At 35.9% G+C, this 27427-nt stretch overlaps 2 protein-coding genes across 2 annotated transcripts in view; both read left to right on the top strand.

The window, feature by feature from the left end:
- Window positions 1–16153: 16153 nt before the first annotated feature.
- LOC113237488 (kelch domain-containing protein 10 homolog) lies at window positions 16154–17815 on the top strand. Its single transcript, XM_026473982.1, has 3 exons — window positions 16154–16569; window positions 16676–16887; window positions 16974–17815. The coding sequence occupies exons 1-3, from the start codon at window positions 16243–16245 to the stop codon at window positions 17626–17628; spliced, it is 1194 nt and encodes a 397-aa protein (XP_026329767.1). The 5' UTR covers window positions 16154–16242; the 3' UTR covers window positions 17629–17815.
- Window positions 17816–18689: 874 nt separating this feature from the next.
- Window positions 18690–27427, top strand: part of LOC113237535 (adenosine receptor A2b) — an 88820-nt gene continuing 80082 nt past the window's right edge. The window contains exon 1 of the mRNA XM_026474076.1: window positions 18690–19192. Within this exon, the coding sequence (XP_026329861.1) occupies window positions 18769–19192 (424 nt within the window). The 5' untranslated portion in view covers window positions 18690–18768. The remainder of the gene's footprint in view (window positions 19193–27427) is intronic.

Raw genomic sequence — 27427 nt, forward strand, 5'->3', positions numbered from 1 at the left:
TCGACTGACAGCGCGGTTGTCAATCATGCAGTACTATACAATAACAACTTGTAAAAATTACGGCAGTAAAGTGTAAAAACAGGATTTTGTATCATATTTTCACTAAACAAATATATTGTGTTATCATAGTTTTCATTTAAAAGTGTTGTTTGGTACAGTTTTAAAGTGCTTAATTTATATATAAATTAATCGTAAATTACAAAAGCAAACAAAATAATCAAATAGCTAGCTATCCTTTTTCTACACATTGCATGCGCAAAGGATGGAAACAGAACCCATTACGTCAATTTCAAGAAGCCTAAATAAACTTCTTGGTCGTTTTCAATTGTTCGAACTATAAGCGATTGAAATATTTGGAACAAAGAAACTATAGACTTGTGTTGATTTTAATCTTATTTTTAAAATGACTTTTTATTAAACGTTAGCAATAACTAACAAAATATTGTTGTACTCGTTTTACTGCTTGGGATTACCTATCAGAAGTCAGAAAATACATTTGCCCGAAATAACGTTAGCTCAAATTTTCATAATGTCAAATGTATTTTTTTAGGAATATTACAAAACACTAGCTAATTTTGGCTTTGTGTTCTTACAAAGCCAAAATTAGCTTTTGTTTTATTGCATCAAAATTACTTTAAAGCGTAACGGTTTTGTTATAAATCGGTTTTCGGAATTACGGATATATGAGTTTACGTTTAGTTGTAATATCGGTACAATTAATTTAGTACAAGCTTATTTTCACATTTGTAGTAATATTTGTATGTGTGTATCTGCCCAACTGTTTATTATATCTTTAAGTGAATTTGTACAAAATTCGACATAATAATATGTATAAAAATTAATTAATATTTACGAGAAAGGCTACTCCATTGCTCTTATGTTAAAGTATTTTTCAGTCGAAGCTAAATATGGTGCATTTTGTTGTTTCCAGTAGAAGCTGAATATGGGGTTTTTGGGCCCTTAAATTGTTGCAAGCAAAATTAGGCAGTACTGCAATGACGTTATAACTTAAATTAAATGTTTTAGTTTTTTATATTTCGTTAGATGTCACTACGTTTGTATGGGTTAATTTCGGACATTTTTTTTAGTGGTTTTTGTATTTGACCCGATGTCCATTTCTTGGTAGGTCAATACTCTTTTTTCTTCAATTATTTTGTATATTATTCTTATATATTATTCTTTTTTTGGTCAATTACTTTTACTCCATCTTATTATTTGTGAAGTTAAGTTCCTTCTGTTTAAATAATATTATTACAAATAGTTTACAGAAACCGTTAGGTAAGAATAGTGAAGGTGTATAATTATCCTTTTGTGATTTGTTGGTGCAAAATGTTCCGGCTACTTAATAGGTATCAGAGTTTTTATTTTAATTACATTATTTATTAGGGTATCCTCTTACCGTTTAACGGCAAAAATTTTTAGCATGTATGCTGCTGTATCATTGTATTACAATATCAGATTTTGGTGAAATAAATAAATGTGATTAATTTGAATTTTATTTCTTCACTCTCGCCAAATACAAAACACTATGTTATAAATTATAAACAAGATGAAGAAGTTCTAAGTGTCTTTAGACGCGTGCCTTATACCGTGACCATGGTCGAGCGTTTGAAATTGATTAGCCGTTTAGCGATTTTTTATCTAAAAAGTCTCTAGTAGTCGGGGCTAGTCGCTAGAAACTAGACTTACTCGGTCCGCCGGTCAAAAGTTATTTTCAAAAGCAAGTTTAGTAATGTTCAAAAGGGTGTTTTACTGTCTACGCTGGAATAAACTTATTCCAGCGGCGCCATTTCTCGATTTCGAGAACCACAACACCTGGCTTAGATCTGATTACCCTAAAAAGTCATGATTTAGTCTGCTCTAGTCGTAAAGACCTAGATTTAGTCGTTACGCCGCACAGTGGGCCCAAATTGATAATTCTTGGACATATGAATAACTTGTGGAGTATCGAGGTAATTTTTTTATGTTATAGGTAATAACATTCCTAATAACTTTTATTCTTGTGTATTTTTTTGAAAAGTTGATAGTTTCGGAGAATAAAATATACACTTTATTTTTTATCTCAAAATATACGAAAATGTTATGTGTGTCGGTTACTTACAGTATAGTTTTTTCTATGTACAAAAAATAATCCGTCTGCATGTACTTGCGTCTTTGTAAGTAAAGGTGCGGGAAAATTACCAACTTTTTTTATGTACTTTTGTAACAAAATACATGAGCTTCACCAAAAAAGACTTAGTGTAATTAAAGAGTGTTATAACAATAACACGAAAGTTAAGTGAAACTAGTATATTGTGTTAAAAATAAATAACAAATCTAAAAAATTTGCCACCACTCGTAAAACGGCTAGTACCTGTAAATGGATTTTTTTTCTCGATAGAGAATGATTGGACCTATGCTGTAAATAAACCACAGACATTACATTTTTCTACATTTCGAGATAAAAAATAAAATGTTTATTTCTCCAAACAAAAAAAAAACTAAAAATTAACTCGATACTCCGCAAGTAATTCCTGTGTCCAAGAATTATCAATTTGGGCCCACTGTGCGCCGTATTGAAGTTGTTAATGTGTTTCAATGTCCACGCTGGAATAAGCTTAAACCCGGCGGCACCTTTTTTAAATATCTAGAACCATAGCTAGCTTAGATGTGATTGCACCCAGGAAAAGTCATGAATTAATCGATTCTAGTCGCATAATTTTAGAATTAGTCGCTCTTTAGTTTAGAAGATATTGGACATTCAATTATTTTTATGTGAAAACACAATAGACACCGCTAGGACTGGTAGTTGTAATGGTACTAACTGGGTGATAAATCTGTTAAAGATTTCTCATAGATGGCGCTACGACTAAAAAGTCGTTGAAAGACCAAGTACAAAGACACGACGCAAGCACATAGAAAAATTCGTGAGGTCCGTTGGTTCGTTCCGTGGCTTAGTTGGTATAGCGTCTGGCACGGTATGCAAGAAGACGTCGGTTCGAATCCGACCGGGACGAAGGAATTTTTTCTGAGTGTTCGATCTTTGTATTAATAATTATAATACAATAGACACTTTTAGTATATCTTTTATTATTTTTCCTAGATCAGAAAAACAATACAAATCTAATAAAAATCAAATTTATTAATGACTTATCAAATTTACTGAATCAATCGCTCACAATTCCAAAATGAATGATCTGAATTAAATTAACACGAATTATCTGAATTAACAAACATCAATCATCAATCACAATAAGTTTCCCTTACATAATCTCTCCATGGGGTCGTTTGAAAATACCAACCAAGGGTGAATTTTGTCTACTGCAACCACGGCTTTATAAGTTTGTTTACCGTTACGACGCGTGATGGGCGTGTCTTCAATTTCAAATGTATCATTGCCTAGGTTTTTTACGATTCTATAAGGCCCGCTACATTTAGGGAGTAGTTTTTTGCTTCGACCTGGCACCGGATTACCTAGCTCCCTTTTCACTCGCACCAAATCACCAATGTTGTAGTTGGTGCCTTCGTTTCTCCCATTGTCAAAACGAGCTTTTTGTTTAAATTGCTCCTTTCTCATCTTATCAATTGCTCTCTCCCTTATTTCACCCCGATTGAGATTTCCGTGGGCCTCAGACACTTGAATTCATAGGTCCATCTGAACTTCCCGTCGGTATCGTTCCAAAGAGCAATTCCGTTGGTGTTTTACCAGTGGTCTTGTTTATAGTATTGTTGAGTTCCTGCTATACTTTAATTATAGCCATATCCCATTCGTTGTCTGGCTTATCATGATTACTGGTGGCAAGAGACTCTAAAATAGAGCGATTATAACGCTCTATTTATCCGTTTGCTCTCGGAGTCGCGATGGCGTTTAGCACATGAAGAATTCCCTTTTCTTTAATAAAAGCCGTAAAAGCATGACTTGTAAAACTTGTACCTCTGTCCGTTATTATACGGAGCGGTATTCCGAATAACGAGAAATAATCTTCAAACACCGAAATTGTAGTGTTTGTTTTGCAATTTTTGACGGCTCACTTACATCAATTACACTTACATCAATGTAAGTAAATTTGGTAAAAGAATCAATAATCGCTAGAATATATGCATTTTGTTTTTTACTCAAAGGGAACGGTCCACAGTGGTCCGCATGTAGTGTTTCAAACGGTTTATTAGGCTTGGGTATCGGGTGCAACATACCCACTTTTGGACCGCCGGTAACTTTGTTATGTGCGCAATGTAGGCAGGATTTGCAATGTTTTTAAATAAATTTACGCATATTTTTAAACCCAATATACTTTACGTATCCTGTCGTACGTTTTATCGTACCCGAAGTGCCAGACGTCGTCACCGCTTTCGAGACGATATCATTTCTTTTTACTATTCTATATAATTTTCTTAATTCTTTACTATGAAATAGTTTTTAATTTCTATCAAATTATTGGATCCGAATCCTTAAGGATTTCAACAATTATCTTTAGCTCATCGTCAGCCAATTATCATCATAGTTACCATCTATGCCAATACGAAAACGTTCAGGGGCCTTGCCATGAACTCTAATTACGGTTCAGTATAGGTTCGTAACGACAAAAAAGCGGGATGGTGATGTACACTTCATGTAGCGCTGTCTCACTACGATTCATTTTAGGTTCTAAACTGAATCGTAATAAGAGTTCATGGTAAGGCCCCAGATCGTCATCGTGAAATAATGGTATTTCAGTATCGACAGGGTTTCTGCTTAAAGCGTCTACATGGGCCATTTTAGACCCTGCGCGATACTCAATTGTGAAATCAAACTCCTGCATGGCTATCCATTATCTCGCGACTCGGGGAACTAAATCCCTTTTCGTCGTTTGTACTACGGATCGCGTTACAGTCTGTGACAAGTTTAAACGGAACACTGAGAAGATACACACGAAATTTGTTAAAAGCCATAGTTACTGCGAGAGTTTTCAACTCGTACGCGTGAAATTTTTGTTCTTCAGGAGAGGTTTGCCTACTGTAATAGGCAACAGGCTGCAGTCCTCTCACACTTATCTGTAATAGTATCGCTCCAACCGCCTCCTTACTCGCATCCGTATGGACCTCAACTTGCGCTTGGGGATCATACAGAGCGAGTATTGGTCTATTAATGAGTCTTTCCTTGAGGCTATTGAAGGCGTTCATTTGATCCATTCCAAAATGCCATGGTATATCCTTTTTTGTAAGTTGCGTAAGGGGTCGAGCTATGATCGAAAAATTGTGGACAAATCTACAAAAATAGCTGGCCAAACCTACGAATATACGCACTTCGTGTGCATTTTTAGGGACGAGGAATCGCTTTACAGCTTCTATCTTATGAGTACCTGGTCTAATCCCATCCTTCGTTACTTTGTAGCCCAAGTATTCGATGCGTTCTTGGAAAAACACACACTTCTTTATGTTTAGTGTTAGTTTGGCATTTCTCAACATAACAAAAACTCTCTCTAATTTTTCTAGCCTCTCTTGGACAGTACTTGACGGATCCAATAAATCGTCCATGTACGCTAGCGCCAATTTTTGTCCAATTCCGTTCACCATAGCGTTTATGGCTCTTTGAAATACGCTTTGAGCATTCGCTAAAACAAAGGGCGGTTTGTATTCGTACAAACCATCTGGGGTAATGAACGCAGTGAGGTGTTTACATTCCTCCGCTACGGGGACCTGATAATAGCCAGATGCAAAATTTATACTAGTAAAGTACTGGTTACCACCTAAACAGTCCAACTTATCTTCTATTCTGGGTAAAGGATATATATCCTTGATTGTTTTTCTATTTAGCGCACGATAATCCACGCATAAGCGCTTTTCGCCATTCTTTTTATTCACTAAGAGGACTGGGCTTGCGTAAGAAGACGAACTTTCCCTTATAATTCCATTCCGAAGTAAATCATCTATAATGAGAGACAGCTGTTCTTTCTCTTTATACGACATTCTATACGGATTGTAAACTACGGGACTATCATCTTTAAGTCTAATAACCATTTCAGTTAAATTCGTTTTACCGAGTTTACCGAGTAACCTCTGAACTTCAATAATAATTCACTAAGTTTTTCACTGTATTGTTTAGTCAAATTGGTGCCTACGTGAATTTCATCCAACGGTAACGGTGATTTGTGTGTTGAGGCAACATTGGTGAATCCAACATAAGGTTCTTTTATCTCATCAAAAGCGGATCCTCGAGGCAGCACGTTATTTTCTTTAAAAGTTAAGCGCGTCTTCCCAACGGATGATATTATTATAAAACCTTTATTTACCTTCTGAGAAATTATGTACACCCGGTAAAATAATATATTGCGAACCTATTGGTCTTCAAAAACCAACCGGCACATATAAGGCACCGCAATATTTTGTCACTGTGCTTACTTCTACTGGAGAGGTAGTAGCCGCATCAACCGTAACTTTTTCTATTAAATTTAATTTAATTTAAGCGTTCGTCTCGGAAAGGTCGACAGAAGATGCACAATAAAATAGTAATTCCTGTTGAGTTTTGAGCATAATTTATATTCGGCAATTCGGTGGATGTTTGTCCTATTATTATGTCACAAGACACGTAATGATCGGCCACTATTACGAGATCAATTTCCGCTTCAATATCGTCTACATTTATGACACCTTTAACAGTGCCTAATGGCTTAACACTAGAAATTCCGAAACCACGTAGATGTGTGACACCATCGGTAAGCGCCCAATTGTCGAAAATTTCCATTTTAGCCACACTTTCCTTTAACAGAGTACAGCTGCTACCTAAATCGATAAATGCATTTTTTATCACGCCTTGAATTTTAACATTTTTATAATATTTTTCAATATCATGCTCATTTCATCGGATGTGCATGACGTTAGATAGTGCTGTAAGTTGCAACATTTTATTACTACCTGCTTCAGTTGCGCTGGTAATAGGAGCGATTTTATTTTGACAATCTTGAGCTAAATGCCCCACTATGCGACAAACAGTGTAGTGTAGAAGAGATGTATCTCTTCATCGGCTTAGTGCACCTAGAACGAATATGACCGGCGTCTCCACAATTGAAACAAATTATGTCGTTTTTCAAAGCGTCGGAGTTAACGCGTACCGCGACCGGGCTTGGTTAAGTCTGTTATTGTTGGTGAATGACTTTATCTCATTTCTACGTTTATTGATATGATTATCATTTTGCGCTAATGTTTTCATACGAAAACAGTTGCTCTGGCTCCTCAAAGCGTGCGTGCGTGCGCGCGCGCGTGTGTGTCTGTCTATTTGTCTACTTTCAGAATTTGTTCAACATACTCATAGCAGAGTGATTTGAGCCAATTTTTCACTTTAAGTTTAGTTCTCTGATTGAGTAATTTTTCAAAGGAAGTCAAGTAGAATTCTTTTTACAAATTAAATAGTTAATATTGTTTAATATTTTTGGTAGAAGCTTATATATATTATAATATAGGTCATTTACATAGAAAAATCTTACACATCATGAAAAATGTATATATATCTAAGGAAGGCACCGCACCAAATGTTCGTTGTGTAATCACTCAAGATATCGTGTTCGTGGCGAATAAAATAATTTTGAATTGATAAATGTGTAATGAATAAATATTTTAAATATCTTCTGAATTTTTAAGAGTCAAATTGTCAAATTTAACCGTAAAACCTTGGTACCACCAAGTTGACAATGACTTACGCTATAAATTATAACAGTCATCGTTTAATACTTAGAGGATGGAAAAAAAATAAAAGGAAGGAGCTGCCCTAACTACGGAATTAACGTGTATACCTGAACAAACATTGAACGAAGAAATGGCAGATTTCTTTAGAGTCGTACCATAATTTATCGATAAGTCATTATCGACATGCAAACATTTAATTAAAGTATATCAATATTCCATTTGGGAATATTTTAGTTTATATGGGAATATCCGGGAATGTCACATGAAATTTTGAATTTGTTGTTTTGCGTTTACAAATACTCAAATATTAGCAAAAGTGAATTTGCCCAGAAAAAATGTAATTTGAGATTATATAAAAAAAGAGAGAACTTTACACATAAACTTTACTTGATAAGGTTACATTTCTTTAAACAGATAATTAAAGATGCAGCAAGCAGCGCCACATGGTCACGCTGCGCCGGGCTCACTTTTATAAAGTGCACTATGGTATACAATATATTCTTTACCAGACTAAATAAAGAAATTTCTTTTACCAAAATAGGGTACCCGGCACATCCTGCCAACATCGGCAATGCAACAGGGCAACACAAAGTGTTACTTAGCGTTTCCACAATAAGTTGTATATTTGTATGAAAGGCAGGCAGTGATTAGAAAGGGTTTTTTCCACTGTTGTAAAATCATTTTAAATCTCGTTTTTCTATACGTCGCTTTTACCTGTATAAGTTTATTTTATAATTCATGTCAAATAAAACTTCAAAACATATTAAACGTAGGACATAATAGCTTACATCAGCTTTCTCAGGTCCCGGGATAAGCCCTGTCGCTCTCTCGTTAGGTCCCAGTTATTTTTTCCATCATTCAATTCCGATTTTTATTCTCACTCTTTTACTGTTCACGCAGTCAGACTTCGGAACACGCTTCCCATTACTGTTCATAATAATAAATCCTTAGCTATCTTTAAAATGAGAGTCAAGGTGCACTATTTATCCACTGTTCCATCCATTTTATAGATATTATAATATGAAATGGTAATGGTGAATGGTACAAGCGACCCTTAATTAAATTATTAAGAGAAAAGGCTTACGACCGTGACTCATTCGTCTTACTGCGAAGAGGGCGCGTGAGATGAAGGAAACTGTGTACAATACCTATATTTCAGATATTGAAAAGTACATAAAAGAAAATTCCCGCGCATTTTGGTCATTTATAAAAAGTAAAAACCAGTCGAACTCGTACCCCTCTGTGCTTGAATATGGTAACCGCGCAGTCTGACGAAATTTGTAACTTGTTTGGGGAATATTTTCATTCAACTTTTCTAAATCACCACTCCCCTAACACCCTGATAGATTCCATTTCAATTGCGCATCCCGACCCATCTGCTGATTATATCTACTCTTGAAGTAATAGAAACAAATGTTTTAAAATTATTGAAATCTTTGAAATGAAATGAAATGAAATGAATTTTTATTTGCTTAAAACATGGTGTGAAAGATGGAACAATTATTAGAGAACACATGTTTTACCTGACTAGGCATGCAAAATGTTGCTTAAATTTAATTTAATTATAGCATTGTCATCAGACGTGTACAAGGAATAATAATAATAATAATCAATTAATTAATTAATAACAACAGAATAATAAACTATCAATGTCAAATTATTAAATGTCATACTTACATCATGATTACATTTAAACATAAATATACCTTATAATTTCATGTCGACATCCAATAAGAAACAAAGAATAATCAGTTTTTTCATCAATTAAAAACAACAAAATAATAACCTTCTATGTCAAACTATAAAATACATTTAGCACTAATTTCATGTCAACATTTATCTAAAAAATCAGTTACTTTGTAATAATTTTTGTCTCTAAGCCATTCACTAAGTCTGTTTCTGAACAAATTATTTGGTAACGTTTGAATGTCTTTTGGCAGAGCATTATAAATTCGGACACACATACCGTTACATTGATTTTTGTAATAACACAATCTAGGTTTATTATTATACACCAGTCTATTTGGGTCCATTACACCTCTACTATGTACATCTGTAATTTTTTTAAAAAGGTTTAGATTTTGCTTAACAAACCATGCCACTTCAAAAATGTACATACACGGTAACGGCAAAATTCCCAATTCTTTAAACAAAGGTGCATAAGATTCCCGTGGGGAAACACCGGTCATTGCTCGAACACACTTTTTTTGAGCCGTGAACAATTTTTTACACTCAGTTGAGTTACCCCAAACCAAGAGTCCATATCTAAGCAGAGACGCAACGTAACCATGATAAGCAGTCAAAACTGTAGATGGTGATGATATATTTCGCAACCTCCTTAAGACGTATATGTATCGATGTAATTTATCTACCAGTGACTCGACGTGTTGTGACCAGTTGCAACTACTGTCTATTTCCACGCCTAAGAATGTTGTAGAGTCTGCCTCCTGAATATTGACATCCATGTAATTTATGTTAAGGTTAATTTTCATTTGTCGATTTGTACCAAATAGAATGAATTCAGTTTTAGTCAAGTTAACAGTCAAATTATTAAATTTAAGCCAATTTATTATTACATGTATTGAATTGTTTATGTCTAATTCGTAGTTAATTATGTCATTTTTGTAAGGAATTACGACTGAAATATCATCTGCAAATAATATGCATTTATGTCGTGTAACCTCTGGCAGGTCATTTATGTAGAGCAAGAATAAGAATGGCCCGAGAACACTACCTTGCGGGACACCACACGCATTGACTCTATATTGCGATCTTGCTGATACAACACAGCCGGTTTTATTTAAATGTTTTATTTCTACAGCTTGCTTCCTATTTTCCAAATAGGAAGCTAACCAGTTAAGAGTCACGCCTCTAATACCTAAGTTATTTAGTTTTTTCAGCAAAATGTCATGAGATACAAAGTGAAACGCGCGAGTCATGTCAAAAAATATCACCGTTGTAGGTATTTTTGCATTAGTGTTCTCCACTATCTGCCGTACAAGATGAAATGCAGCCAGTGTAGTAGATTTTTTCGATTGAAACCCGCATTGCTCTTGTTTGATTATATTGTACTTATTAATAAAACTTAGCAGCCTCTTCTTCATGCATTTCTCAAATATTTTGGACAGCACGGGGATTAAGGTTATAGGTCGATAATTATCAATGCGTGCTCTTGCGCCTTTTTTATAGATTGGTTTCACTAAAGACATTTTTAACAATTCGGGAAATATGACTTTTTCAATCGACAGATTAATTAAGATTGTGAGAGGAGGCGTCAGTTGCTTATTGCAGTGTTTTATCACATTTGTTGGTATTTCGTCGTAACTTGTGGCGTTTGTAGATTTCAACGTTTTAATGTTAGCGCTAATTTCATTCGGTGCAAAGGGCTCTATAAATATACTATTCATTAAGGAAGATTTGTTAGTATTTCTGCATGACTTATTTTGTGTGTTAGTCAGATTGATTTGATAATCATTTCTTGGCTATATCAATTGGGTCACTTATAATTTTGTCATTTATTATAATTTTCTTTAAAAATTTATTATTGTATAATTGTGTTCTATTACTATATTCGTTTTTTATTATATTCCACGATACTTTCCCTATACTTTTCGCACGTAGAATTTGTTTATCATTATGGTGTCTCAGAGCCATATTCAAACAGGGTCGCAAAATTTTTGAGTATAATCTATATTTTTTCTTCTTTTCATTACTTTTTGCCGTGTAGTATTGATAACGCAGTATCCCTTTGGTTTTACAGCTTTTTATAATGCGCTTGGTAATCCATTTTGGTTTTCTATAAATATAATGGTTTTCTATAATTTTCAAATAAATATTTGAAAATTTAAAAATTTACATTTAACGAAATCTCCAGGCCCAGACATCATTCCCGCAATATTAATAGTTAACTGTGCATCGAGTCTAGTTCTTCCTCTGTCTATGCTGTACCGCCGCCCTTTTTCTGAAGGCATCGTCCTAAGCATCTGGAAGTCTGCCTTCATCATTCCCATTCACAAAATGCTTCAAAATGCTACGTGAGTCTCGTACTCGAAAACCCAAACATATTACATTAATACACATTTTATAATGCTTCGCTAACTAGAGTAGACTCGATTAAAGATTTAGGGGTAACTTTTGATAGTAAATTGTTGTTTGATCAGCATATTGATAAAACAATATGAGTGTAACGGTATGAGTGTACGGCGCAATATCGAGCCTGTATATTTCTGCCAGACTATGAGACTAGACTGTCGCAAATTTCACTACTCTTCTAACTAACATAGCAAACGGCACTGTCGATTGCCCAGAACTCCTTGAACAAATAGGACTACGCTCAAGCAAGGTTGCACTGAGAAATTCTGTCCCACTTTACGTTCCTAGGGTTAGGACAAATTATAGACAAAATGCATTTTTAAATAGAGCGTCTCGCTCATTTAACTCCTTAGTTAATAGTTATGGTGAGGTGGACTTGTTCAAAACCAGTATAAGTAAACTAAAACGTTTACTCAGTGATATGTTTTTTCTTCAAATATGTAGATACTATAACTGTTTACCCCTTACAGCACAGAATGATACGATCGTGTGTTCAACTTTGAAAAAAATTGGGTATAAAAGTATTCAATTTACCACGTCGGATCAACACCGATCGTTTGTGCATTCGATCAATATCCGCTGTTAAAGCAGTGCGGCCGTGTTCTAGGGTTACACACCTGTGCCGAGAGCGATAAGTGTGTAACCCTAGAACTAAAAAAGAATGTGTACTTGTCGGACGGCAGGACGAAAAGCAAGATTTTTTCATTTCATTATTTCGTGTTTTCTGACCTAATGGTGTATTTTCTTATTAAGTATATGTTATATTTTACATAATTTTTTTTTGTTTTTAGGGACGTTAACATGCGATTTGGTTGCACAAATCATCGAAAACGTTGACAAATCGCAGTTAGGTGAATCTGACCTTGAACATTGTGAACAGGAGATAGAAAGTGATAGTGACTCTTCACTGTCACGTTCTATCGTTATTGCTGTTGCGTTGCTGTTGCTGTTGTTGCTGTTGCTGTTGCTGTTGCTGTTGCTGTTGCTGTTGCTGTTGCTATTGCTGTTGCTGTTGCTGTTGCTATTGCTGTTGCTGTTGCTGTTCCCGTTACTATTACTATTATTATATTTATTTTAAACTATTATTATTATTATTATTTACTGTTACTGTTATTATTATTATTATTTATATTATTTATAATAATAATAATGATGATGATGACGATGACGATGACGATGACGATGACGATGACGATGACGATGGCGATGGCGATGGCGATGGCGATGGCGATGGCGATGGCGATGGCGATGACGATGACGATGACGATGACGATGACGATAATATTTTTTATGGGCGCCTGAAAAATGTGCTAAACAGCTATTTGTCAGGCGTTAATAAGATCCGAAGTTATAACTCCTGGGTCATGCCTGTTCTGATGTACACATTTGGCGTGCTCAAATGGACTCAGACGGAATTAGACGCTCTGGATAGACGAGTCCGCACGACGATGATCTCTCACCGAATGCATCATCCGAGATCGTCAGTTATGTGATTATATGTCCCGCGGAAGTGTGGAGCTTAGGTTAGGTGTGGGACCTATTAAGTGTCAAAACCATGCACAACCGCTAGATATCCAATCTCAAAAACTACTTTTTGACGATGACGGATGACGTAATTCGTGGGGACGTTGTCACATGTGATAAAGGGCTAACTCCCTTATCGTTGGCCAAAGAGGAATGGCGACACCCGGTGGTGCTTAGCACCTCTGACTGCGAGTCCGTATGGAAAGAGAAGGAGCTCCATGGGAGGTTCTTCAAGGTACATTGGCTGCGTTTCGGAGACCTCTCTGGGAAAACAGAAAGTTTTGTCTGTGCAATACAGGATCAGGTTATCAAGACGCGAAACTATCGGAAATATATCCTAAAGGACGGCACAGTAGACATTTGTCGTGCATGTGACTGTCCGGAGAGTCACTTAGGCATATTGTTTCCGGTTGTTCCGCTATTGCTAACACTGAGTACTTGCACAGACACAACCAGGCAGCCAAAATATTACCCCAAGAGCTCACTCTCAAGTACGGACTAGTGCAACAGAGGTTGCCATATTACAAGTAAGTATTCACCGGAGCCAATACACGAAGATGACCGCACCAAAATCTATTGGGATCGATCAATTATCACGGACAGGACTATTATTGCGAATAAGCCTGATATTGTGATATTGGATCGATCGCAGTCGCGGGTATTTCTTGTGGACGTCACCATCCCGCATGACGACGGTCTCGTGAGAGCTGAAACCGAGAAACGCCGGAAGTATCTCGACCTGGCGCACGAGATCACTGACATGTGGGATGTGGCCTCCACTGAAATAATCCCAATTGTTTTGTCCGCAAATGGGTTAATTCTAGTCAGCCATTCTAACAGCTTGAGGCGGTTGGGGGATGCGAAATTTAGAAGTGGAACAACTGTGAAAAACAGACAGCGTCACTAGTAAAATTTAATGTCCCCTTGGCTGCTCTAAACTTTAGTTTGGTTAATTGTCAGATTCTGAGAAATCTAAATAAATAGGCACTAAGGCACTATTTACATTTCTGTGGTCAGATCGGAAAAATTAGGACGACGTAAATTAGTAGCAGCGTTTTACAATTTTTTTTTTCACACGATAGTAAGTAACTAAATCCATAAATCATTTTTGGAGTTAATTCTTGAAACTAGAGATGGTTGAGCTAGAAAATTTTCTATTTTATTACAGCATTATTTGATTATTTGCACAGGTTGTTTGCTATAGGTACATTTGATGATGGGTGGTTTTAATCCGTTTTGACAGTGCCAACCTGTGCCAACATATAGTGCCGCGAAGATTTGGTTTACTTACATGTTTGGTAGGTAGTATTTTATTAAGTGTTTTCTTGATGTATTGTTTTTCTAATAAGGCTGCCAGGTTCAACATTGACCAAAACTACTAAGTAAATAAAGACTTAAAAAAACTAACTCCTCATTGCACCACCGGCAAGAACCCAGAACATATGATTTTCGGACATCAGCTGCAATTTTGTATTCTTGATAAAACACGGCAAAATTAAAAAGCTCTATAGCATACATAAATAAGTGCCAACATAAATTCAGACGGTCTAACGCTATGTTTCAAATAGGAGGACAGAGTGTTTGTACTAGACCTGTGTCAGTCGATCATTTTTGATAACCCGGTTCGATCATGACCCATGCGTAATGTGATCGGGTCGATTCGATCGTTATGTTTGATATTTTAGCGGGTTACCCGTCTCTCATGATACTTTGTTCTCTCCTGCTAATGGGTAATGTGTCTACAGTTAAATGCATCATTGATAAACCACACTTAGGACATTAAAATTTCCTTCTAGGAAAAGAAACGGTGTTACAAAACAAAAATACATAACAAAAAAAAATGAGCATTCTAAATGACAAATTTATTATTCATTAATATTTTAATATTAGCTGGTGCACTCTTAAATAAACACAACATACCGAAAAACAGATTAAACTTACAAAATTACCACATAATGAACACTACTCCACGGAGCAATTAGGACGTTAACCCGGACCCGTTACCCGTTGACCCGTTGACTCGTTGATCGATTGCTTGACTTTTTGGTTCGATCGAATGAAGGTTCTTTAGAACGAAGGTTCTATCAAACGAATGCTCTATCGAACCAATGTTCGACGCAAACGAAGAGAGAGAAGGCGAACCGTGTCGTCCAAAGTCCCCCACTTTACGTGAGAGTGAACGAGACAACAATAATATTGTGAATTGTTGAATAATCTCTAAAATTATAGAGATAAAGTCGAATATTGCGCGTATGACGCATGAAACTCTAAAATCATCAGGTTATTTAGAAGCTAGTAACCGGGTTATCGGGTCACAGGCGCTGTTCGAATTATTTTGATTCGATCGAACACGATCGACACACATCTAGTTTGTACCCGCCAGTCATGGGTCGTATGCTGCCATAATTATCAAGGCTTATGTATAGTTCCTACAATGGGGAGTCGTGGACATACCCGATTATCGGGTAGAAAAGAGATAACAATGCCGATCACGTACGTTCACGCTGATCATATCAGCTCTATTTCTACTAATAGCTCTCTCAACTACCGTCTGAGGAAATATAATATTACAATAGCAAACCCGAGAATATCCCGCGTTCATCTGAAAACCTTTTGAGAAACATTGAAGGTTCCCAGCACATCCTTGTACCTACAATTATGTACCATCAAACATCATCAAATCAACCAATGAACTTAAATTGCCATCAAGTCTTCATGCAGGATGGTGCTTGTCGTTTTTCCACCATAACAAGGAAAAAAATTTAATACTTCTACATTAAGAGGCTGTATGGTAGAACGTTTGCCTACCCAAATAAATGAGAGGAAATTTAAAAAAAAAGATGTTTTCGAGCTAGGCTATATAGCTATATAGCTTGTTTCTGGGGAATCGGTATTGTAAACCCTTGTAAAAAAAGTAAATTTGGCAATTGTATGGACCCTGAACAGAAAAATATTCTTTAGACTGAAGCCTTTTGCTATGAATTCGGTATGACTTCTCGGAGAAAGTTTTTTCTGTTCGAGCCTTTTAAGGTTACGGAAGTTCAGTGCCGTGGTTCAGAAATTCCTAGACCTCGTAGTGGACACAGAATAGCTTGTGACGATGTGAACGTTTATTGCTTTGGCGGCTACAATCCTGTACCTTCAGAACCGGTGAACCGTACGGATAATCCGACATGGACACCGGCGCGACCGCTATTTAGAGAACTTTGGAGTTTTTCAATAGCCACACAAAAATGGAAACAGCATAGGGTAGTAGAGAATATGCCCGAGGAATTGGCGTCAAACGCGATGTGTATGAATGGGCGTTATTTAATGGTAAGTGTGTTCGTAAGTTTTGTTTTAAAAAGATTAGTTTCACTTGTTGCAAAAATTTAACACGACATATGGCTGAATGGCTAATTAATTTATAAAACTGTTGCAGATATTCGGTGGTACAGGTGCTCCCTTTGGCAACAAGTGTAGTAATGATGTAATTGTGTGGAAGACATCCATTGGAGATGCAAAGCTTCAAATCTTAGATGTGTCGGGCACTAGACCGCCTGGGCAATACGGTCAAGCCATATTTTGCAATGATGGGTACTTTTACTCAATAGGAGGCACTGATGGATTTGCTTACAATTGTGATGTTTACAGGTTAGTCTGCAAAGGCATTGATTATTTCATCATATGTCTAGTACACTTCAATAATTGGCGAAATTAAATATTTTTGCTCATAACAGGTTAGACCTTCGGACGTTAATATGGGAGCCTGTATATATCGGAACGGGTCAAGAAGGGGTGCCATTTGGCAGATATCGTCATGAAGTAGCCAAAGTTAGTAACAAAGTCTACATAATTGGTGGTGGGACATGGGAATGGGCATTTGAACTTATGGAAATACCAGTTTTTGATTTAGAAAGTAACACTTGGACAATTGTTGTGCCTAAAGCAGATGATAGTCTGACAAATACATTGGGACCTTTGCCTCGGAAATGCCATAGTGCAGTTCAAGTGGATGCGCCTGATGGGACACAAGTGTTTGTGGCTGGAGGTTCAGATGGGCAAGCAGTTTTTGAAGATGTTTGGAGGTTACATGTGCCTACAATGCAATGGACGCTTATGCAAAAGACAGTTTTGCCTAATCCCTTATACTTCCATTCATCTACAATTACATCATATGGGTGTATGTATGTGTTTGGAGGCATTGAACCAAAGGAGAATGCTGCTAGTAGGAATAATATTTTGTATAAAGTATGGTTATGTATACCAAAACTCAGTGAGATATGTTGGGAGGCTCTCCTCTATTTCCATCCATATCTGGATCAAGTAGACAGAAAAACTCTCCTGAATATCGGTGTTCCTAGACATTTTATAGATAGAATACATCCGCAATAAAGAAATGTGTTCTCTGCAATTATTTTGTGGAATGGTTCAAGACTGGTGTGCATTTATGCATAGACATACTGTTTTTGCTTGGTATATTGAAATGCTTTTCATGCAAATATTGTATTTTTTGTTTTGTAAAAATAAATAACTTTCTTGAAGCATAATATCAATTATGATTTTAGTGTTTTATGTGTATCGTTGTATTTTTTAGGACACCAAAAATTGTATATAATATGTATTGTAAAATGCTGGTGTTAGACATTATTACTAAATGCATTATATGAACGATCTGAAATAAATGTGTCTTTATTTTGTAATTTAATAATTTTATTTATGAATTCAGCCACAGGACTCAGCAAACATATTTTTTTCAAAAACTGGAATTTGAATACTGTATTTATGATGCAAGGTTCAATTTTCAATATAGAATTTTGAAAGGTAGTATGTTTTAAGGTGTGTGTTGAAACAGTGAAAAACACACCGTAAAATGTTTGAAAATGTTGTAACATTTGGCTAATTTCAAGAATTTCTTTTTCGTATCTCTGACATATGTAAGTTTTGTTCAAAAGTAGAAGTTATGTAGTTATAATGGAATATTTTAAATGAAATATAATATTATGTGTAAAGTTGTCTGCAACAAGTGCCGGCCGGCAAACGGCGACCGCATCGGCGTAGAGCGCGCTTCCCGAGACTCGCGCTCGTAGGATAGGACGCGACACTCGCGGTTTCGCGTTAATCGTCCATCCACGACGCGCTGCAGTGCCGGGACGCCACTCGTGCGGGACACGCTCGTTTCAAGTTCAACTAACAAACGGACGGACACTCGCGACACTTTGCGTATATCAAACTACATACTTTGAAAATTTAATTAAATTTCATACATCACGTGAAAACTTACAAAACTTTTTCATCAAATTAATTAAAAAATGTTTTATCAAACTTATAAACTTTTGAAAATTATTTTACATGCGAATGGATACCAGTGCAATGTTACTGAAAATCATTTAATGTAAGTAGTTATAAAAACTTCTGAATAATGGATGTGGAGTCACTGTTAAGGGAAGGGTCAGTGCGGCATGACTTTACACTACGGTCGGCATAGTTACGTAGCGAATTCGACTTTAATTTGTAAGAAATTTGTGCGTCAATATGGCTGATGCCGATAACATGACGACATCGACGGTGATGTCGGTGCCCCACCGGTCGCCAACACCTGAGCTGCATGCGGTGTATACCTCTCTTGAACTTCTGGTGGCTTTAGTAGCGGTGATAGGAAATGCAATGGTGATACATGTGTTTCGTGCCGACCGTAGACTACGAAGGCGAACAAACTATTACATAGTGTCATTAGCCGTTGCGGATTTCCTAGTTGGCCTTCTCGGAATACCGTTCGCTATCTTGGCTTCAGTCGGCCTACCAAGGAACCTACACGCATGTTTGTTTACGGTATCGTTGCTGGTTATGCTATGTACCATCAGCATCTTCTGCCTGGTAGCGGTGTCTGTGGACCGTTACTGGGCAATATTACATCCCATGTGCTACTCGAGGAACGTGCGCACGAAAACTGCTATCGGTAAGTTCTACTAAACCATTGATAGTTTACATTATTTAAACATAACACAGATCACACAAGACGAAAATTTTATACATCTTGACACGTCATTAATATCGTTTAGTAAAGGTCAGCCTGCAGTTACCATTTTTATTGTTTTTTTATAGGCACAAGAACCACATTATTATTTGAATACAATAGAGGCAAATCCTTAAATGAAATTTATTAATTTAAAACAATGTCTACTTTATTACATAATTCAACATTGTTATGAGAGATGTGTAACCAGATTAAACGATTTTAGGAGATCGTTTATCTGACTGTGATGCCTGAGAGGTACCTACGACTATTTTTAAGACCTATATTTGTATGTCACTACTTTCTGAGGTTGAATAGCTTATCACCTACACGACAACGATGTGTCATAGGCAGTTATACTAACGTGTTCAAACGTTATGATGCATCATACTAGACTTCCTGCTAGAACATTTCTGCCAGTTTAGTCTTAGTGTTCAACAATCACGTACTTCTGTATTTATCCTTATTATTACTATCCTTCTGTATTTATACTCTTTCTGCTTTTGTGAAGGAAATTTCCTACGGAAAATTTATTATGCAATTTGTGATATTCGGGATCACCACAGCTATGAACGCTGGAATCGGCTTGAGCCGGTCAGGAAAAGCTTTACGTCAATACATTAAAAGGGACAAAGATGATTCAAAACTTATAACGTCTTATTCGCTCTTATATGGACTCTCGGCTCTCGGCGCCCTGCGCTTTCAATATAATAACGGCTTCAGGATGCTGTTGGGGCTACCGCGATACTGTAGCGCATCTTCCATGTTTGTTCAAGCGGGAGTAGGTGACTTCTTTGCTGTTATGCGAAAAAAAACGGCGTCAGTACTCTCTAGACTGCGTTCTTGTACTAACAGCATGGAAAACGTTTGCGGCTAAGGTGGATGCGTCGATGCTTCGTCATTTAATCCGGGTTCTGGTGAGGTTATTTGGTAGTCGCCATCTCGAGCGTAATAATATGTGTTAAATGATTTATTTATCATTATTATTATTAATGCAATTCTGTGTCGATAAATGTAGCGACTCCCTTCTCCTACAAATAATGGTCTCTTCAAATTTATTACGTAGGTACTTTACGTTATCTGCCTGTCAAATTGCCACTGATAATTGCGGTCGGTTGCTCTTAACAAGGGTCATACTATATTTTCCCGTCTATCCTCTTCCTTTAATGAAATTCTAAATGTTTCCGTATCTAACCTTGTAAGATAAAGTTTCTTCAAGACTGCTAAAGTCATAGGAGTTAATAGTTACCTACTCTTACGAAAAATATAGGAAGAAGACATTACTTTAGTAATTAATGTATCATTACCTTACTTGTGGGTTGCATGTGTTGTTTTCCCGGATTGGTATGTGACGCATATTGTGATATTAAATTGCGTTAATGGGTATTAACGCTATTTTATATCACACACAGAACGGCTGTTCTCCAGATTATGCACAATGCGACATTAAAAGGTAATTCATTTAATATTGCCCGCGTAGTGGACTCTACATTTGCGTAAATTAGTTTGGTAAGAATTAGGTACACGAATTAAACATTTTCAAAGTAACTATCATATTAACAAATCTATTGTTTATTCAATCGCATTTTATATACGACTAATGGCGCAGGTTAAAAAAAAGCAATCGAATAACAATTTGAGGTCGTGGCCAACGATGAATAGTCTCCAAATCGTTCAATCTCAAAATCAATACACTAATGCTCTCGCCACACAGAGGCGGCCGCGGAAGCGTTCCGGGCGCCGGACTTTTTGTAATTTACGAGTTCATATGAACCCTGCCACACTGAAACGCCCGGAACGCTTCCGCAGCCGCCTCTTTATGGCCAGAGCATTAAAGAAACGACGAAGAGTAGACGGTTATACGTTCAAATACGCTAATAGTAATCCATTGTAATAATAGACGGTAAATAAAGAAATTATTTTTTTTTAAACCTCGATATAAAACAGTGTATTCTATAAAAAGTAATAAAAATATCATCGGAAAAGAAGCTGATGCACAGCTGAACGGATATTCATAAAACATAGCGAAGAACCATCGCGAGTAAATTAGCCTCAAAATAAAAACTGCCTTAAGATTTGTCCAGCCTTTAGGGAGCTACGATGCTACAAACAGACAACCCTACTGGGTTTCATATGTTTTTATATACATTCATCATCCATCATCATTCCCGATTCATCCCATAGTTTGCCACCCATAGACGTGGAATATTTTCTTCAAATTTAAATGGAACCAGTATTGGAGAGGTGCCTTCTTTCCAACAAAAAATATCATCAAACAAAATGTAAAATGTACCTATAGAGTAATCGCGTAACATACACACAAAAATAATACAGTCGAATTTAGAACCTCCTCCTTTTTTGAAGTCGGTTAAAAATTGAATCAACTTTTAAAACTCTTTTATGGATAACGTTTTGCTGTTTAGAACACTACGGCTTTAATAGGAAAGGGTGTAAAAAGTTAATGGTAGCAGTCTCACCAACTAATAGCATATGAGAGGTTTCTGCCTGCGGCAAATTAATTCGATTTAATTCCATTTGATGCTACATTGACCTCACCGCTATTGTTTTCTCGTCTTTGATTTTGTTAGTCTGCTTTAGTTTGTGATAAGTCTAATGTTCACGTTCAATTCTTGCAAGTAGTATTAGGCCCTTATTTACATATTCTTGATGATAAAATAAAAAATGTATTTTGTGTTTAGTGCTTAATTATGATAGCCACGAATACAAGACCTTATTAACCACCGGTTCATAACAGAGATCGCGGCTTATAACGGGGTCAACGGCTACCTATAATGGTGTCGCAGACGAATTGTATACTACGTTATACAAACAAAATGCTGAGTTCCAGGCAGAATGTTATTAAAGCTAAATAAAAGTATGCAGTTTTGACAAATTCCTTTACAATAAAATTTAGCGCGTCGTTTTGTCATCAAATGCATATTACTATGATCTAGTGCAGAGTTGACAATAAAGGGTTTACTAATTTTATACTAATTTTATTTTCGGAATAAAAAAAAGAAAAGGTAGAGAGTTCATATCACGGCATTCTTTATTAAACCACTGGTCACAATGTTTGCAAGCGACATAAGCAGCTAAATAAAATAATATAATTGACGTAACCATCTCTCAGTCCGTGTGCGTCAGTCCATCAGCAGGTCAGCTATACATGGACACTGGCGTCAAAGAACGTCACATCAACAACCAAGATCACTTCTACGTTGATATAATCTGTTTACACATTTTGGTAAATGTAGACTACCGTATAGGGACTTTACGACATTTCGGTTAAAAGTAAAGTGACTATGCGTCGTGTAGAGGTAGGTGCCTACAGCGTATTATAGGTACATTTCGACCGAAAGACATTTATATTACATGCATTTAAAAAATGTGAACGAGTAAGGGAATGCACAGTTTAAGTGTGTATGCTACACATCGAGTTTATATACTCGATGATGCTACATTGTCGATCTGATCGTCGCTTTCCATCAGGTTAGATGGAGGTCAAATGTGCACTTATTTACTTATAAAAAAGAATGATTTCAAATAAAGAATCGATGAGCGTAATCGTAGAAAACAGAAATGGTAACAATTGTCTATGCGTTTTAGTGATAGTGTTTAACCTATTTGTATACGCTATTAAAACTAAAAGTTCGTATCAGAGCACTTAATGAAGAAATCCTTGACTGACATCGCATTTAAAGCCCAAAGTTTAAGTTCTTCGATACCAAGCGAGTGAACATATCTCCTCGTAAATTCCGAGACTACAGATATAGGTAACCACTTTTCCACGTTGAAACTTCTCTTGTCATCGTTTATATCCGTACATTGTTACCTTAATGGTCTTTTTGAGAATTTCAAGGTGTTTGGCACATTAATATAATTTAGTGTCCACAATTAACTCGTGTAAACACCGGATTATGTACGATTAAGAACAGTTTTTACAGAATTGCTACATATTCTGTGAAATGTGCAACTGCTTTTCACAGTAATATATTGATAGGTATCTACTGATGTTCGTTTTTGTGTTAGCACCTCTAAAGAAATTATATTTGAAATTTCTCCAGTTCCCAGGTTTTCGGAATTTTTACACGTTGGTAATGGGTAATTTTCATGTCAATTTTCTCTAATTTCTGTGGCAATTTTTATTATTTAAATATTCTAGAAGATTAACGTGAAGTACTTATTATATAATATTCGAGTGCTGTATTCTGAAACGTTATTTAATATTTTACAATAATATTCTCGAATATCTAAATAATAAATATTGCCACCGAAATTAGGTACAGAAATCTAACCTGAAAATTACCCAAAGGAACTATTTTTTCCGATCTAAATCGAGTGTGTTTGTTTTTTTCCAACAATCTAACGTTTATCACCCTTTACAGATCCCATGGTCACGACTGACTGAGATTACAGTCACCAACCAAGAAATATACGCAATTTGGTTTCTAAAAAAGGTTGATTCCCAATCAATATACTTTATGTGGTTAAAAACAAAGTTTAATATACTCAACAGTGGACTACATCGTTTACCCAGTTAGGTGCACTTAGATACATAATAATTATTCATTCTCAGTCTAGAGCTAGAGCGCTATAAATATTTGTGGTTAGTTAACAATAGAATAATATAAAGTGTTAAGTAACATAGACACAACGTAAATAAAAAAGTAAGTAAGTGGGCATTGCTACCTACGATTACTTCATTGTGCCTAGGTACATGCTTTAATTTTGCTCTCTAGAAGTTTAGAAAACGCAAAAAAATACGAGAAATATTTGTAATAATAATCAATCTTTAGTCAATAAAAACAGATATTAAAAACAACATCATAAATTTACTACCCAAAACACAGCACTAGGCTTTGTCAATAGGTACTATAACACAAAAACTGGGGTTTATAAGAGGTTTCGTAAAAAAATCCTAAACTAAAAAATCCCGCCCTGTATTGTGCTTGGTTCAAAAGTTCCCACTTGCTGAACCAACCACGACCCAAAGCGGTGATCATAAAGTAAATAAATGTATTATTATTTGTAGAGAATATTATAGAGCTGTATAATAATAATGTGCTAGGCCACCACATCACACACACCACACCACACTATTCAGTACACCCAGACCAGAAACAATTTAGCAGCGCCGGCGCTAGCCATTGTAGAGCCCGGGTGCAATCACCCTGGCGCCTTCTAATAGGCACCCGATCAAAATGGGATACATGTAGTGCAATTTTAAAAGTTTATTTCCCAAATTTGGTCTACAGGGAATTGAACTCGGGATCTCCTTAGCCAGTGCCCACAGTGCAAACTGTTTGATCACTGAGGTCGTTTGAATAATACTCTTTGTAGACATGTGTATACATCTACACTACTTAGTAATCATGGTGGATTAGATCTCATAATACATTCAATTTAGGCTCAATTTACATTGCAGCAGAACGGTACCTTTGTGAGCAGGTTACCAATTACTACTAATAATTCTCTACTCACCATATTCACACCTCAGCACATTCTCATTTTGCCATGTTCTCAGCACACCACATTCTCATCTCACCACTATCTACTACTACTATTCTACTACTATACTATCAGCAAAGTCCAAGGGGTTCCATCTTAAGGGTTCTTTTACGTGCAGGCAACAGCGGTCAGTAACGACACACGCAGTTCGCTTGTTTTTGTCAGTCAATAGCGCTTAAGGACTAGACCATTTTTTTGGGTGGTGAAATTTGAAGTTATTGCCTTTAAAAATTTATGAATGTATGTAAATGAATAAAGTAATAATAACATATTACGTCTATTTACGTAATGTTACAACGTCTAATTACATAATGTTCGGACACATTTTTTGAATTTCAGAAACTTGTAGTAATTATTAACTTATTTATTTCTCAATAAGTGAGAAGTGTTGGGAAATAATTAAAAACTCAGTAGGTACGATATACCGGTATTTGATATAACCGTACCGGTTTTTAATTTAAAGTACGTTATCAGAAATTACAATGTATATAATATATTTTCGGAAACATTACAAATAAAAGTACGTTAACAAGATTAAAATTAATTAAAATAAAACAGTTAATAGTGTATAGAGCACATTTGAAAGGTCATAAATTCATTGGAGAATAAAAGAATTGTAAATGCTTCGTTGATTAAACTAAAAAAATAAATGCATAGACAGATATACAAATCGAAATGTTGTTGTAACGGACAACGTAGATACGATACAGTAGCTGCGGAACTGCGCGAGATTTCTCCGGAAACATGCGATCTGTTTTTTGGGTCGTATATAATCTGTACGTTACAGTATACTATGGTCTCAAAATTTCGCTTCCATTCCGTTCTGCGGCAACGTACATTGAGTTTTACAGAAGATCTGTGTCAGTCAATGAGAAGTTTAAGTCTTAAGAGGTTTAAATAACTCAGGAAATGAAAAACATTGTACAAAACTTATTTACTAACTTAAGGAAGTTCTTTTTTTGCACTAATCCATTAGCGTATCTTATTGTTCTCGTATTACATTTTTCCTCGTTTACTGCTCTCCATTCAGCATTTCTTTTAAACGTGACAGAAAACAAGGGTGGTTAATTTACTAAGGCGCATTTTACCAGGCAATTTAGAAAAACAATGTGCGTGTCGTTTTGGTGGCAATTAAATAAAACATTTAAGTCACACAGTTGAAGGTCTACATAGCAACAGTGATAAAAAATGGTTCATTGAATTAGAAAACAAACTACAACACCTGTACGTACGTACATAACGTACCACTCAGCGCTTTAAATCGCAAAGATCTGAGGGACACTACCACTGCGCTCGTCACCCTGAGACATAAGTTGACAAGTCCCATGTCCCTGTAATTTCACCAGCACCCGTACCCTTTAAAACCGAAACACAGTAATGTTTATATTACTGATAAATAGGTAATGTGGCAGTAGTTCCTTGGACACTCTCTCACAAGGAGCTCTACTGTTACTTAAAATCTTTTTAACTAACAGTAAATTATCTCATTCTCATAAGTAATAAAGGCGTTACATGAATTCCACACGATTAGCGACTCGCAAAGTTTTCATAATTTTTATGTAGATATTCATACCATAATTTTGTATACACGAAAACCATAAATGAAGATATAATAATTGTACTTAGTCTGTCTAGTTTAAAAAACACAAATAAATTGTCAATTTGATAGTTTGGGGTTCCGGTTTTGATTTTCGGTAGGTTCAATGTTGGCAAGGAACTTTTTAAATTGGATCATGTTGGGTGTTCTGGGAATTTTGTTGTCTGCCACTATTATATAATTTTATAACAAATGTTGAACATTGTAGAATGTCGTAGAGATAGTAAGTAATGATGTATTAAATTCTACACGATGTATAATTTCACTTTGAAGTGTACTGTTGACCTTCAAAGCCATTACTGCTACACTTTCTTGAACGTTTTTTGCATGCTCTAGTTTTCAGTTGATTTGAAAGTTGTGTAATTGAATTCGGTTTTTCTTTCGGTTTTAGAATACAAAAAATATTATAGAAAGGATTTTGTATGGTTTCCTAATTCTGTAATTCAACCTATAATATTGCAATTTCAAAGTTCAAGGTCTTGCAGTAAGTAATCCGAAAGTAATAGACTAAAATTACATATTCGTAAATTAAGATGTATAGTAATAACACTGTTAACGAGCATAATATTTAGTAACATTTGATACTACTCACCACACCCTCACAGTTAATAGCCGATTGTTAAGAGGGCAACGTTTATTGTATCCTACGTGTTGCCATTCCGTTAATTGGAATTGTTTGCAGTGACCGAACATTTTCTGCGCTTTCCTCGAGGCCCTTGTGTAAAGCAAGTTCAACGTTACCTGAATCTTCTAATCCTTCTTTTTAAATATTTGAATTTCAGTCAACGACTGCGTAAAAATGATAAAAATACACAAAGAGACAAAAACAAAAAGTTAGTTAATCAAAATTATCTTGAGGAAAATATTTTTGCGTTTGCGTCATGATCCAATCATAAAACAAAAAGAAAACAAGAAGAAACTTTTTCGTTCATAAATATATAATTAAATTAAAAACAAGGAACGTAGAAATGGCTGAACGAGAGGCAATATATCTAAACGCGAGCAGGCTTAACGCGGCTCTATTGACAAGCCATCTGGCTTGTTTCTGGCTTGGACACTGAACAGGTAATATA

Source organism: Hyposmocoma kahamanoa, unplaced genomic scaffold (assembly GCF_003589595.1).
Source record: "Hyposmocoma kahamanoa isolate Upper Pololo Valley unplaced genomic scaffold, ASM358959v1 93, whole genome shotgun sequence".
NCBI classification, from domain to species: Eukaryota; Metazoa; Arthropoda; class Insecta; order Lepidoptera; family Cosmopterigidae; genus Hyposmocoma; species Hyposmocoma kahamanoa.